The following is a 15,738-nucleotide window of genomic DNA, read 5'->3' on the forward strand; positions in this document are numbered from 1 at the left end:
AACTTGAGGAAGTTTGTAGGAGTCCCCAGTTTTTAAACAGTAGCTCAGAAGCATAGATAGGCATATGCGGTTTGTGACTGGCATCTACAATGAGGGCAATGTTGTGAGACTAAGCCCTGAATCAGGGTCTGTGCTGACTCTGGGTGGTGTCAGAATTCAAATGTTAGACATTGAGTTGCTGTTGGAGAATTGCTTGGTGTTAAGCTAACTCTACAGATTTGGTGCCAGAAGAAAGATATCACAGAGGCCTGTCCTGGAATAAAACTCTTGGTATCTGGAAATGGGAGGCTCTGCTCTCCTGTACACAGGCTTTCACACTGCCCATTGTCCTGGGATCCCAGGCCTCCTCCCAGGGTGAGAGAGGATGAAAACTTAGAGGAAAGGAGCTCTGATGACAGACTCCCTTTTCCCACAGCTGCCACCACAGGATTCCCACCCACTCCCTAACATGCCCACTAGACATTGACATGTGCACACCACTCCCAGGACTAGGCACCACCCTCAGGAATTTCACCACAGCATTGTTGATTTTAGTGTTTCTTGACAAAAAGCCACAAAAGTGTCAAGTCTCCTGGCATATCCCAACCCCCAGACAGTGAATCTGCAGCAGCAAACTATTTTCCCCAGCAACCTAGAGTTCTGGGCCTCCTGTTCCTAATCTCATTTAACTGCATGGGCACAGAAATAAATCAGAGTCCAGCCCCACCTGGGCCACTATCTGTAAAACAAACAACTCTGTCCACTTACATTGCATTCTTCCCCACGCATGGATTTTTTTTTTTCTTTCAACTTTTCTTTTTGGTTCAGGGATCCATGTGCAGCTTTGTTATATAGGTAAAATTGTGTCATGGGGTTTTGGTGTAGATTATTTTGTCACTGAGGTACTAAGCATAACACCAAACAGGTACGTTTTCTGTTTCTTTTGTTCTTTCATTGTCTATTCTCAACTAGGCCTCAGTGTCTGTCGTTCTCCTCTTTGTGTCCATGTGTTCTTATTATTTAGCTCTTATCAATGAGAACATGCATTTGGTTTTCTGTTTCTGTTTTAGGTTCCTAAGGATAATGGTCTCCAGCGTCGTCTATGTTGCTGCAAGTAACTTAAACTTTTTTTTTTTTTTTTTTTTTTTTTTTTTGAGACAGAGTCTCTCTCTGTCACCCAGGCTGGAGTGCAGTGGTGCGATCTTGGCTCACTGCAAGCTCCGCCTCCCGGGTTCATGCCATTCTCCTGCCTCAGCCTCCCGAGTAGCTGGGACTACAGGCGTCTGCCACCACGCCTAGCTAATTTTTTGTATTTTTAGTAGAGAATTTTTAGTGTTAGCCAGGATGATCTCAATCTCCTGACCTTGTGATCCACCTGCCTCGGCCTCCCAAAGTGCTGGGATTACAGGCATGAGCCACCACGCCCGGCCTTGCAAATAACTTAATCTTGTTTTTGTTTAATTTATTTATTTTTTGAGATGGAGTTTTCACTCTTGTTGCCCAGGCTGGGTGTGATGGCGCCACCTCAGCTCACCACAACCTCCGCCTCCTGGGTTCAAGCAATTTTCTTGCCTCAGCCTCCCGAGTAGCTGGGATTACAGGCATGCGCCACCACTCATGGCTAATTTTATATTTTTAGTAGAGATGGGGTTTCACCATGTTGCCCAGGCTGGTCTCAAACTCCTGACCGCAGGTGATCCGCCCATCTCAGCCTCCCAAAATGCTGGGATTACAGGCTGAGCCACCACGCCCAGCTTGTTTTTTTTTTGTTTTTGTTTTTTTGTTTTTTTACTGGCCACATAATCTTCCATCATGTTTATATACCATACTTTGTTTTTATTAAATCTTCTATTTTATTTAATTAATTTATTTATTTGGAGACAGTGTTTCACTCTGTCACAAAGGCTGAAGTGCAGTGGTGCAATCTTGACTCACTTCAGCCTCAACCTTCCAGGCTCAAGGCACCCTCTTCAGCCCCCTAAGTAACTGGGACTACAAGCATGCACCACCATACCCAGTTAACTTCTTTTTCTATCATTTGTAGAGATGGGGTTTTGTCATGTTGCCCAGGCTGGTCTTGAACTCTTGAGCTAAGGTAATCCACCTGCCTCGGCCTCCCAAAGTGCCGGGATTACAAGTGTGAACCACCTCACCTGACCATACCTTATTATTTTAATCTAGTCTACATTAATAGGCAATTAGATTTGTTCCATGTGTTTGTTTTTTGTTTGTTTGAGATGGAGTCTCACTCTGTTGCCCAGACTAAAGTGCAGTGGCACCATCTCAGCTCACTGCAACCTCTGTCTCCTGGGTTCAAACAATTCTCCTGCCTCAGTCTCCTATGTAGCTGGGACTACAGGCACATGTAACCACACCTGGCTAAATTTTGTATTTTTAGTAGAGATGGTGTTTTGCCATATTGGCTAGGCTAGCCTCGAACTCCTGACCTCAGGTGATCCACCAGCCTCAGCCTCCCAAAGTGCTGGGATTACTGGCATGAGCCACTGCGCCCAGCGCATGTCTTTGTTATTGCAAACAGTGTTGTAATAAACATGCATATGCATGTGTCTTTATGGTAGAATAGTTTATATTTCTTTGGATATATACTCAATTTGGAGGTTGCTGGGTCAAACAGTAATTCTGTTTTCAGTTCTGTGAGGAATCACCACACTGCTTTTCACAATGGTTGAACTAATTTACCCTCCCACCAGCAGTGTATAAACATTCCATTTTCTTTGCAACCTTACCAGCATGTTACTGACTTTGGTTTTTGAGACAGTCTCACTCTGTCACCCAGGCTGGAGTACAGTGGTGTGATCTCAGCTCATTGCAACCTCCACCTCCTTGATTCAATAGATTCTCATGCCTTAGTTTCTGGAGTAGCTGGAACTACAGATGTGCGCCACCAAGCCTGACTAATTTTTGTATTTTTAGTCAAGATAGGATTTCTCCATATTGGCCAGGCTGCTCTCAAACTCATGACCTCAAGTGATCTGCCTGCCTTGGCCTCCCAAAGTGCTGGGGTTACCGCACCCAGCCTGTTACTTTCTAACAACAGCCATTCTGATTGGTGTGAGATGGTGTCTTATTGTGGTTTTTGTTAGTTTGTTTTTGGCATTTCTGTAGTGATTAGTGGTGAGCATTTTTTGCACATGCTTGTTAGCCACATGTTTGTCTTCTTTTGAAAAGCATCTGTTCATGTTTTTTGCCTACTTTTTAATGAAGTTTTTTTTTTTCTGTAAACCTGCCTAACTTCTTTATGAATTCTGGATATTAAACCTTTGTCAGGAACATAGTTTGCAAATATTTTTGTTTATTTGGTATGTTGTCTGTTTACTCCATTGATAGTTTCCTTTGCTGTGAAGAAGCTCTTTAATTAGGTCCCTGTTGGGAAAAAGCTGGGTGTTGGGAGGGAAACTGAGGCAGGGCTTGCATAGTGTCCTCTGGAATGTGTCTAGACCTGCTGGCGCCTTGCTTCTAGCTTTCCTAGGTTCTTATTCCCATTATCTCAAGTAGCAGAACATGTTCCTTATAATGCTAAACCATCACAGCTGTAGATCATGCGCCTGCTCTTTTGACCTCCACGTTCTCACCACCTGTTTCTTTGTTGGATTATCAGTAAATACCGTGGGCTCCCAGAGCTCAGGGCCTTCACAGCCTCCATAATGGTGATGGCCCCCTGGTGTTCCATCTTTTTTTTTTTGAGACGGAGTCTCGCTCTGTCACCCAGGCTGGAGTGCAGTGGTGTGATCTCGGCTCACTGCAAGCTCCGCGTCCCGGGTTCACGCCATTCTCCTGCCTCAGCCTCCCGAGTAGCTGGGACTACAGGCACCCACCACCACACCCAGCTAATTTTTTTTTTGTATTTTTAGTAGAGATGGGGCTTCACCGTGGTCTTGATCTCCTGACCTCGTGATCCGCCCACCTCAGCCTCCCAAAGTGCTGGGATTACAGGCGTGAGCCACCGCGCCTAGCCTGGTGTCCCACCTTTATATCTCAAACTGTCTTTTTCTCAATCCTTTGACTCCGCCGGACTTTGTCACCCCCACGACCTGATGTTGGGTCTGATCACCCCAAGAGGTCCCATTTGTCAATTTTTGCTTTTGTTGCAGTTGCTTTTGTTATCTTCATCATGATACATGTAGATACGTGTGGTAAGACAGTGAAACTCCAGGGCCTCATATGACTCTATGGTGAGGCCAGAATCAAGTATGAGGGCTTCAAGATACATTCCTGAGAGTTAAGTGCCACATTTGCACTAAAAGGTGGCTTCAGGACCTGTTCTGTTTGGGTTTGGTAGGGACAGGGCAGTGGCCCATATTCTCATATTTTCATTACTGTAGTAGAAATTGTTGGTGTCTGTGGCAGGGGAGGGCAACTGTGGACGGTAAAAGAGGAACATATATTTTTATTTCCGTGGAGCAACTCATTGTTCCTGAATCTCTTCTGTTATAAAGGAGAAAGATGAGTGGACTTTTTGGTCTTGGTCCTTCTGTCTGTGAGTGTGAGGCTAGTAGGTAAGCAGGTGGTGCTGATGCCTTTAAGGGACTTTTCTCAAGATGAAGTGTTACTTGTCCAGAGAATTTTATCTGAAAAGGATTTCTAGAGGAGGAGAAAGAGGAAAAATGCTTCTTTTCAGCTAAACATATCTCAGATCAAGAGCTGTGTCCACTCTGCCTCCTGGAGTGCCATGCGTTTAGTACTTGCAAACCTTTACTTCTCTACTTGTGTTTTCCCTCCCCAATGATTTTGTTTCACATACTTTTAAAAATTCTTGTGATAGTCAAGGATCTCTAAAAAATATTTCTATCCTATGTACGAGAGCCTTCTCTACATCATGGCTTCTTATATGCAATGCAGAATTCCTACCATGAATTTATGATCTGCCATATTAAAAGTGTTCCTTTTGTGGCTGCTGAACATGGGAAGATGTGGATACTCAAGATTCCTATTGGGGGAAAGCTGGGGTCCTTAGTAAAGATGGAGAACATATAATGTTGAGGTGTCGCCTGTGTTCTCCATTAGCTCTATGCAGAACAGGATTAAGAATACGCTTATTTAAACAGGATGGCATTTATTTATTTATTTATTTATTTTTATTTTTTGAGACAGAGTCTCGCTCTGTTGCCCAGGCTGGAGTGCAGTGGCGCAATCTCAGCTCACTGCAAGCTCCGCCTCCTGGGTTCATGCTTTTCTCCTGCCTCAACCTCCCAAGTAGCTGGGACTACAGGCGCCCACCACCACACCCGGCTAATTTTTTGTATTTTTAGTAGAGATGGGGTTTCACTGTGTTAGCCAGGATGGTCCTGATCTCCTGACCTCATGATCCGCCCGCCTCAGCCTCCCAAAGTGCTGGGATTACAGGTGTGAGCCACCGTGCCCGGCCTGTTCAGGATGGCATTTATTACCCAGGAAGTTCTGGAGAAAATTATCCAGAGATACCTGCTTTCTAGGATGCTAAAGAAGGACTACTTAAAATCATTACTAAAAATTATAGAACATGGGAGATATCTTGACCTTCGCATAAAACTGATTTTTCTTTATGGTTAAATTCAGTCTGTAATTGACTTTTTGAGGGGCAATATCTCAGCAGTGATGTTGTGTTCTTCTGTGTGCATCAGCACATCATAAAAATTTATTCTAGTGTTGTTGATGTTAATAATTTGCTTGGTTAAAGAGCTCTCTGACTTTTTTTCACTATAGAGTTAATTGTTTTTCTCTTTATTGTTAAGTATCTTTATGTAGCTAATAAACTATCACATTTAATCTGGCACCTGCCCTTTTTTCTTAGGTTTTTTTGTTTGTTTTTTGCACATATGTGTCTTTGGAAAATGAAGGCTCTTATCTTTGTTTACAGACCAAAAAAGTTGGGAAAAACACAATTTCTTTCACTTACTGAATGTCTGACAAAATAGTCTTCTGGGGTCAAAAACATTGGCATTGCTAGTAACCTTGTTAGAATTTTAAAAACTCAGACTTTATTCCAGATCTTCTGGGGAAAAAAAAAAAAAGCTTCACAACAGGATCTCCAGTTTATTGTACATATTTAAATTTGAGAGGTACCATCTAACTCAACATGTCTTTTTTTGTCTGAAAAATATACACAACTCATTATGATGTAAATATAGCACTCAAAAATGTATACGTTTGTGTCCTTAATTATATTCTTTATCATCCAGAAAAGTATTATATATGCACTGGTGTTGTGGATCTTATGCCATTCTCTGCCCTCAGAGTAATACATTTGAGAATATTTCTGTGTTAAAAATTATTGGATAATTTCAGTTATTCTTATAAGTCAGAACCAATTCTCTTTACTCTCTCATTTCACCTTAAGTCAAATAATAAATTCTGCCCATGGCCACTTGGTAAATATATGTGTGTCTCTGTGCTTGTGTTTTTCAGGAGACGTTGACATTTAGGGATGTGGCCATAGAATTCTCTCTGGAGGAGTGGGAATGCCTGAACCCTGCTCAGCAGAATTTATATATGAATGTGATGTTAGAGAACTACAAAAACCTGGTCTTCTTGGGTGAGAATAACTTTAATACATAAGTCTTAATATACCCTAAACGTTTTATGTCTCTTTTTTTGTAGAATTTTCTTTGGTAATTTATGCTTTGTATAAATGAGTTTCTGATCCCAGTTTTCAAGAAAATCTTGGTGATTTGTCTCTGTAGAAAAGAATTTCTTCAACATGTTTCATCCTGACCTGAACTTTCCACATTCCTGAGCTGATCTGCATCCTTCACTCTAGATTAGTGGTAATTCCAGGAATTTGGTGGCATAAAATATTGCCCGTATCTTAAAATCTATTTTCCACTGTCAATTTTTGATTCATGAGTACCAGGTAGTGAAATTAAGGACCTACAAATTTAAAATATTTTCTAAGTAGTTAGAGATGTGTCTCATTAATTAGTATTTTAGGATTAATTTTCTAAAATATTCTTATTATATCCTTTTTACTGAGCACAGTACTAGGTTGGTAACTAGAGAATGTAAGCAAGATTTATGCTATTTACTTTTAATAAAGCAGGTATTGCTGTCTCTAAGCAAGACCAGATCACCAGTCTAGAGCAAGAAAAAGAGCCCTGGAATATGAAGATATGTGAGATGGTGGATGAATCCCCAGGTAAGTGAGAGTGAACACAACAGATGACACAGATGAGAGGTACAAAGGTAAAAAAAAAAAAAAAAGCAAGCCAGCCCTTACAATGTGATTTGGGAAGCTGTGTTGCAAAGTATATAGTTTCTGGGAAGACTGAATATTTTCTTAAAATTTTCTCTCACTAAAGGGCATCTTCTGTCTTATGCTTTTAAATTCTCTAAGAATTTTCCTTTTCCTTGGGTGAACACACAAATATCTGCATAATTTTGAAAAACACTGTTTTTTGTTTTGTTTTGTTTTGTTTTGTTTTGTTTTGTTTTGTTTTGTTTTTTGAGACAGAGTTTCACTTTGGTTGCCCAGGCTGGACTGCAGTGGCGTGATCTCGACTCACTACAACCTGTGCCTTTTGGGTTCGACGATTTTCCTGCCTCAGTCTCCTGGGTAGCTGAGATTACAGGCGCCTGCCACCACACCCGGCTAATTGTTTTGTATTTTTAGTAGAGACGGGTTTTTACCATGTTGGCCAGGCTGCTCTTGTACTCCTGTCCTCAAGTGATCCGCGCACCTTGGCCTCCCAAAGTGCTGGGATTACAAGTGTGAGCCACCGTGCCCAGCTGGAAAACTCTATGTTACATTATTTTTTAGTTCTCTTTTTGCATCCTGTCTGAAATATGTGAGAGTAGTGGTTTCTGTTCCATTAGGGGTTTCTTGTTAATTTTTCTGCATAGTCCATCCTGTTTTTATTACTATAGTCTTAAAATATAGTTTGAAATTATAAATTATGATGTCCTGTCCCTCTGCTTTGTTCTTTTTTTTCTCAAGAATGCTTTGGCTATTTGAAGTTTATTGTAGTTTCTTGTAAATTTTAGAATTGTATTTTCTATTGTGAAAAAAATGCCACTGGAATTTTATTAGGAAGTTTATTGAATGTGTAGATGACTTTAGATAATATGGCACTTTAACAATATTTATTCTTTCAATCCATAGACATGAAATTTTGTGTTGTTGTTGAGACAGAGTCTTGCTCTGTCACCCAGGCTGGAGTGCTGTGGTGTAATCTCAGCTCACTGCAACCTCCACTTTCCGAGTTCAAGTGATTCTCCTGCCTCAGCCTCCCTAATAGCTGGGATTACAGGCATGTGCCACCACGCCTGGCTAATTTTTGTATTTTTAGTAGAGACGGGGTTTCACCTTGTTGTCCAGGCTAGTCTCGATCTCCTGACCTTGTGATCCGCCCACCTTGGCCTCCCAAAGTGCTGGGATTACAGGCGTGAGTCACCATGCCCAGCCGACATAAAATATTTTTAAATTTATTTTTGTCTTCTCTAATTTCTTTCATTGATATCTTATATATTTCATTGTAAAGATTTTTTACCTTGGCCAGCTGCAGTGGCTCACACCTGTAATCCCAGCACTTTGGGAGGCCAGGGAGGGTGGATCACCTAAGGTCAGGAGTTCGAGATCAGCCTGACCAACATGGAGAAACCCCATCTCTACTAAAAATACAAAAGTGGCTGGCCGTATTACAGGCATAGATTACATGCCTGTAATCCCAGCTACTCAGGAGGCTAAGGCAGGAGAATCGCTTCAACCCAGGAGGCAGAGGTTGTGGTGAGCCAAGATGGCACCATTGCACTCCAGCCTGGGCAGCATGAGCAAAACTCCATCTCAATAAAACAAAAAGATTTTTTTACCTTCTTGGTTAAATTGGTTTTCAGAAATTTATTATTTTAATACTATTATAAATAAGATTGTTTTCTTTATTGTATCAGATAGTTTAAGTGTATGGAACCATAACGTATGTTAATTTTATATTTTGCTAATTTACTGACTGTATTTATTAGTTTAGACAATTTTTTTGTTGTTGTTCAAGACAGAGTCTCACTGTGTCACCCAGGCTGGAGTGCAATGGCGCGATCTTAGCTCACTGCAACCTCCACCTCCTGGGTTCAAATGATTCTCCCGCAGCCTCTCAAGTAGCTGGGACTACAGGCGCCCACCACTACACCTGGCTAATTTTTTTTGTAGTTTTAGTAGAGACAGGGTTTCACTATGTTGGCCAGGCTGTTCTTGAAGTCCTGACCTCGTGATTTGCCCGCCTCGGCCCCCAAAAGTGCTGGGATTACAGGTGTGAGCCACCAAGCCCGGCTTTTTAGACAAATTTTAATGTACTGTTTATGGTTTTTTATATAATAAGATCATACGATCCACAAAAAGCAACTTTTTACTTATTTCTCTTCAATTCCAATGGCTTTTTAAAAATGTTTTTGACTAATCCTCGTGCCATACACTTTCAGTGCTACATTAAAATAGAAGCATTGACAATGGGCACAATATAGTTTTATATTGATATCTGTGAATTTGAAGGAGCAAACAACTTAAGCTTTTATTATCTGGTTTCAGGAGGTAAAGATCTTTTTCTGTTGTGTCCCTAGGGTAATGGGATGCCCTCTGGGTTTGTAGTGAAGAGGGGTTGTAGCTTGGTCACAAGACTGCTCAGTCTGCACTAGCATCCACCTTTAGATGGTTTGTTACAAAGGGCTTGGGTAATCGTAATTTCCATTTTATTTCTGGACAGATTATTCCTTAAGACTTTGATCTCTGTAGGGCAGACACGAGGGCAGTGTCTGCAGTTGGCTCCATATATAATGGCCCTTATATCAGGATGTGAATGGGTTTGCCTTTCACTGAGTACCAGAGAGGATTTCCTCAGGTCACTGTGTGGGTTTCTACTTAAGCAAAACTGGTCATGAACTGTGGCTCAGAGAGCTGGAACTGAGTCATTAAACTACTTCAGGGACTACAGTAAAAACCAAGGCCTGTAGGCCTGTCTGAGTGGCTGCAAATGGGTGTCTTCCTCCAGGTCTCTGGAAGGGCAGGACCTCTCTTAGATTGTAACTGGGAGGAGTTTGGGATGGTTACAGAGTTAACTTCAGAATTCTCTGTTGGACCAAGTTGGGTGGGCCATTTCTTGGTCTGTAGCCAATACCAGGGGTCCTGTAGTTTCTCACATGAATAAGTGCCTGTCCTCTGAAAAAAACACTCCTCAATCTTGGGCTTTAGCAGAGTTTCACAACTCCCTCCCTGGGTCTCAAAGCTCTTCTAAAGGCACTTACTTGGGAGATGGGATCTTGTTTATCATCCAGGCTGGTCTGGAAATCCTGGCCTGCAGCAATTCTCCAACCTCAGTGTACCATGTAGCAGTCATTACAGATGTGAGCCATGATGCCTGGCTGTCTCATAAAGGCATTTTTTTGTCAGGGATGACTGAAAAACTTTTTTGCTGTGGTGAGGATAATCAAATAGAGCACCTTTTATTTTTTCATGTCACTGATGCTACTCTTTCTATACATTTTTACTTTCTATTTTCCATTTCAAACTTGTCTGTAATTTTAGATTTGGACATTTAGGACAATATGCTAGAATTTACATGTTATGCCTAAAATAAATTAGATAATTGATAGGGACTCCATATTACTAGAATGGTTACTTAAATTTAAGTTTGCTGCAGGTAAAAAGGAATTATAGGATTTTCACCCACTTTCTTCAGCATATATCTAAATGATAATTTACTTGTAAATATTTGTTTTACATATCAGAGGCTCTAACCCTATTTTGAAAAATATAAGTTTTAATTTAGCAATGTAATGCTGTTCTTTGCTTAAGTTGGATTACAGCAGTTTCATTTTGTGTAAGAATAGCATATATTTAAAACATAAAAATTATCACATTTCTTTTACATGCTTATTAAAAGTTTCTCATTAGTATGTTCTATTTATAATTATACTGCATATTCTGTGAAATTTTACTGCCACATAGTGCATGCCAATTATTGGAAATACCTGCCTTCCATGAGTACACAAATATTGTAGTTATCCAGACAATTCTTTTTTAAAGGTATATTAATGTTGCATACCAGATTTGATGAGTAAACATGTCTCTTACTGTTGTGCAGTTTTCATGTTACTGTTTTTTCAGTGTAGGTTTCTTAACATCAGCTTATTGTGTTTTTTAGTTTTTCTTATATAATTTTAGCCAATTTGCAGTTCTGTTTGTATACTTTAAGTCAATGTGATGTTTAATTAAGAGAGAAATCAGCCATACATCTATCACAATCGGATTATATATGTGTGTGTGTTTATCTATAAATATGACCCCAATATTGGTTATGGCTTATCTTGTATATATTCTTTCTTAGCTGATTTTCAGTGGGTATTTTATCTTGTCTAAGCGAGTAGTCATGGAAATACTTTCATTATGTCTTATTATCTCCATGTGTCTAATGATGAATATATATTTCCTTTGTGTGAGAGAAACACTTTTTGTGATTTGAAGGTAATTTTTGAGAAGATTTGTAATTTAGTATTTTTTCCATTTTTCCTTTAGAAAAAGTAATTGTTGTAAAAACACATAACAGGCCTGGCTCGGTGGCTCACGCCTGTAATCCCAGCACTTTGGGAGGCTGAGGCAGGCAGCTCACTTGAGATCAGGAGTTCCAGACCAGCCTGGTCAACATGGTGAAACCCTGTCTCTACTAAAAATACAAAAATTAGCTGGACGTGGTGGCCTACGCCTGTTATTCGGGCTACACAGGAGACTGAGGCAGGAGAGTTGCTTAAACCCAGGAGGCAGAGGTTGCAGTGAGCTGAGATCACGCCACTGCACTCCAGCCTGGGTGACAGAGCGAGATTCTGTCTCAAAAAAATGAGAAGAAAAAACAGTAAAAACATATTAAAATTTAGCATCTTAAGTCTATTTAGGTGCACATTTCAGGGCCAGACGTGGTGGCTCACATCTGTAATCCCTGGATTTTGGGAGGCCAAGACAGGAGTATCATTTGAGCCCACCTGGGCAACATTCGGAGATTCCCTCTCTACAAAAATTTTTAAAAATATCCAGGCATGTTAGTGTGCACCTGTGGTCCCAGCTATTTGGGAGATTGAGGGGAGGATTACTTGAGCCTGGGAGTTTGAGGCTGAAGTGAGGCATAATTTTGCCACTGCACTTCAGCTTGAGTGATAGAGTGAGACCCTGTCTCAAAAAGAAGCTGTACATTTCAGTCATGTTAAATATGTTCACATTGTTATGCAAAAGACTTCTAGAAATTTTACATCTTGTGAAACTGAAACTCAATACCCATTTAAGTAACAAGAACCCATTTTACCTTCTCCCTGGCCCTTGACAAACACCGTTCCACTTTGTTTTTATGAGTGTGACTGCTTAAGATATCTCATATACATAGTGGAATCATATAGTTTTTATCATTTTGTTATGGGCTTATTTCCCATGACATAATTTCAAAGTTTATCTTAAAATGTGACAAGATTTCTTTGATTATATTTGATTTAATTATGATAATATTTGATAATCTTTGATTTCTGTGATATTTCATTGGATGTATATGTTACATTTTTTATGTGTTTGTAAATTAAGAGACACCTGGGTTGCTTCTGCCTTTTGGCTTTTGTGAATACTGGTACAATAAACATGGATGTTCAAATTTGTGTTCCAGGCCCTGTGCTTCATATTTTGGAAATATATTCATAAGTGAGATTGCTATATTTGATGATAATTCCATTTTTAATTAAGAAGCATTTATAACTTTTAAAATAATGGTTGCATCTTGTTTTCTACCAACAGTCAACATAGTTTTATTTTCATTGCATCATCAACAGATTTGGTGTTTTAAAAAAAGGTATAGTGGCCATTGTAATGAGTGTGAGGCAATTTTGTTTTTTCATTTTATTTATTTATTTATTTATTTATTTATTGTGATGAAGTCTTACTGTTATCACCCAGGCTGGAGTACAGTGGCGCAATGGCTCACTGCAACCTCCGCCTCCTGGATTCCAACAATTCTCCTGCCTCAGCCTCCCGAGTAGCTGAGATTACAGGTACCTGCCATCATGCCTGGCTAGTTTTTGTATTTTTAGTAGAAACGGGGGTTTTCACCATGTTGGCCAGGCTGGTCTTGAACTCCTAACTTCAGGTGATCCTACCTGACTTGGCCTCCCAAAGTGCTGGGATTACAGTCGTGAGGTGAGCGCCTGGCCTCATTTTTATTTTTATATGTTTCTCTGCAAATCATCAATTCTGCTTTTCTTTTCAAATGTTTTATCCCATTTGGGTATATTTTTTGATGAAAATTATTTTTTCATTTCTTTCTTTTTTTTTTTGAGACGGAGTCTCACTCTGTCTCCCAGACTGGGGTGCAATCGTGTGATCTTGGCTCACTGCAAACTCTGCCTCCTGGGTTTAAGTGATTCTCCTGCCTCAGCCTTCTCAGTAGCTAGGATTATAGGTGCCTACCACCATGCCTGGCTGACTTTTGTATTTTTAGTAGAGTTTCACCATCTTGGTCAGGCCAGTCTTGAACTCCTGACCTTGTGATTCACCCGCCTCGGCCTCTCAAAGTGCTGGGATTACCTGCGTGAGCCACCGCGCCTGGCCTTACTTTTTCATTTCTAAATAAAGTTATTCAACTTTATTGTTCAGTTTTAAGAGTTGTTCATATATTCTGAATATTAACTACTTTCACTTGTGAGTTCCATATATTTTCACCCACTTCCTAGATGGCATTTTCAGTCTATTGAATTTTTTTTAATGTGCAGAAATTCTGAAGTATAGTGTAGTTAAATATTTCTGTTCTTTCCTTTGTTGCATATGCATTTAATGTCGTATCTTAGGTAATGGTGCCAAGACCCATGTCAAGTTTTTTTTTCTAAGAGATTCGCTAGTTTTTTGTTTTTTTGTTTTTCTGTTTTTTCTTTTTATGTCTAAGCATTTTATTTGAAATATTTTTTGGCCAGGCGCAGTGGCTCATGCCTATAATCTCAGCACTTTGGGAGATGGAGGCGGGTGAATCACCTGAGGTCAGGAGTTGGAGACCAGCCTGGCCAACATGGTAAAACCCCGTCTCTACTAAAAATACAAAAATTAGCCGGGCGTGCTAGTGCATGCCTGTAGTCCCAGCTACTCGGGAGGCTGAGGCAGGAGAATTGTTTGAACCCAGAAGGTGTAAGTTGCAGTGAGCCGAGATCATGCCACTGCACTCCAGCCTTGGTGACAGAATGAGACTCCATCTCAAAAAAAATAAATAGGCGGGGTGCGGTGGCATATGCCTGTAATTCCAGCATGTTGGGAGGCCAAGGCGGGAGGGTCATGTGAGGGTCAGGAGGTTGAGACCAGCGTGGCCAACATATAGTGAAACCCCATCTCTACTAAAAAATACAAAACTTAGCTGGACATTGTGGCATGTGCCTGTAGTCCCACCTACTTGGGAACCTGAGGCAGGAGAATCACTTGAATCTGGGAGACGGAGATTTCAGTGAGCTGAGGTCGCACCACTGCACTCCAGTCTGGGCAACAGAGTGAGACTCCGTCACTCCAAAAATAAATAAATAAATAAATAAAATAAAATCGGGCCGGGCACGGTGGCTCACCCTTGTAATCCCAGCACTTTGGGAGGCCGAGGCGGGAGGATCACGAGGTCGGGAGTTCGAGACCAGCCTGACCAACATGGTGAGATCCCATCTCTACTAAAAATACAAAAATTAGCTGGGCGTGGTGGCAGGCGCCTGTAATCCCAGCTACTCAGGAGGCTGAGTCAGGAAAATCACTTGAACCTGGGAGGCGGATGTTGTAGTGAGCCGAGATCGTGCCACTGCACTCCAGCCTGGGTGACAGAGCAAGACTCCGTCTCAAAAAAACAAAACAAAACAAAACAAAAAAAACAAATATTTTTTGTATATGGTTCAAGGAAATGATTCAACTTTATCAGTGTTGTTATCCAGTTTATGGCATTATTTTTTGAAAAGATTATCTCTTCTCTGTTGTGTGCTCATGGCAACTTTGTGGAAGATCATGTAATCATATACAGAAGGCTTCATTTCTGGGCTCTCCACTCTTTTCTTTCATCTGTTTATCTGCCTTTGTGTCAGTACCATACTGTTTTTGCTATTTTAGCTTATGTATGTATGTATGTATGTATGTATGTTTTGAGATGGAGTCTAGCTCTGTCACCAGGCTGGAGTGCAGTGGTGCGATCTCGGCTCACTGCACCTCTGCCTCCCGGGTTCAAGCGATTATCCTGCCTCCAGCTCCTAAGTGGCTGGGCTTACAGGCACACGCTGCCACACCCCGCTAATTTTTGTATTCTTAGTAGAGACGGGATTTCACCATGTTGGCAAGGATGGTCTCGATCCCCTGACCTCGTGATCCACCCACCTCAGCCTCCCAAAGTGCTGGGCTTACAGACATGAGCCACAGTACCTGGCTTATTTTAGCTTTTAATATGTTTTAAAATTTGGAAGTATAATGCCTCTTTGTTCTTTTTCCTGGGCGTTTGGCTGGTTATAGTTCCAAATCAAATTTTTAAATTTGAGACAAGTTTTCTTTTTCTTTTTTTTTTTTTTGAGACGGAATTTTGCTCTTGTTGCCCAGGCTGGAGTGCAATGGCGCAATCTCGGCTTACCGCAACCTCCACCTCCCGGGTTCAAGCAATTCTCCTGCCTCAGCCTCCAGAGTAGCTGGGATTACAGGCATGTGCCACCACGCCTGGCTAATTTTGTATGTTTAGTAGAGATGGGGTTTCTCCATGTTGGTCAGGCTGGTCTTGAACTCCTGACCTCAGGTGATCCGCCCGCCTTGGC

General features: G+C 41.0%; 1 protein-coding gene across 1 annotated transcript in view; it reads left to right on the plus strand.

The window, feature by feature from the left end:
- The window catches only part of LOC115931567 (zinc finger protein 91-like), a 101,679-nt gene that overhangs the window by 9,676 nt on the left and 76,265 nt on the right, over positions 1-15,738 (plus strand). The window contains 2 exon segments of the mRNA XM_063701186.1: positions 6,385-6,511; positions 7,016-7,111. Of these exon segments, the coding sequence (XP_063557256.1) occupies positions 6,385-6,511; positions 7,016-7,111 (223 nt within the window).

This window comes from Gorilla gorilla, chromosome 20, assembly GCF_029281585.2.
Source record: "Gorilla gorilla gorilla isolate KB3781 chromosome 20, NHGRI_mGorGor1-v2.1_pri, whole genome shotgun sequence".
NCBI lineage: Eukaryota > Metazoa > Chordata > Mammalia > Primates > Hominidae > Gorilla > Gorilla gorilla.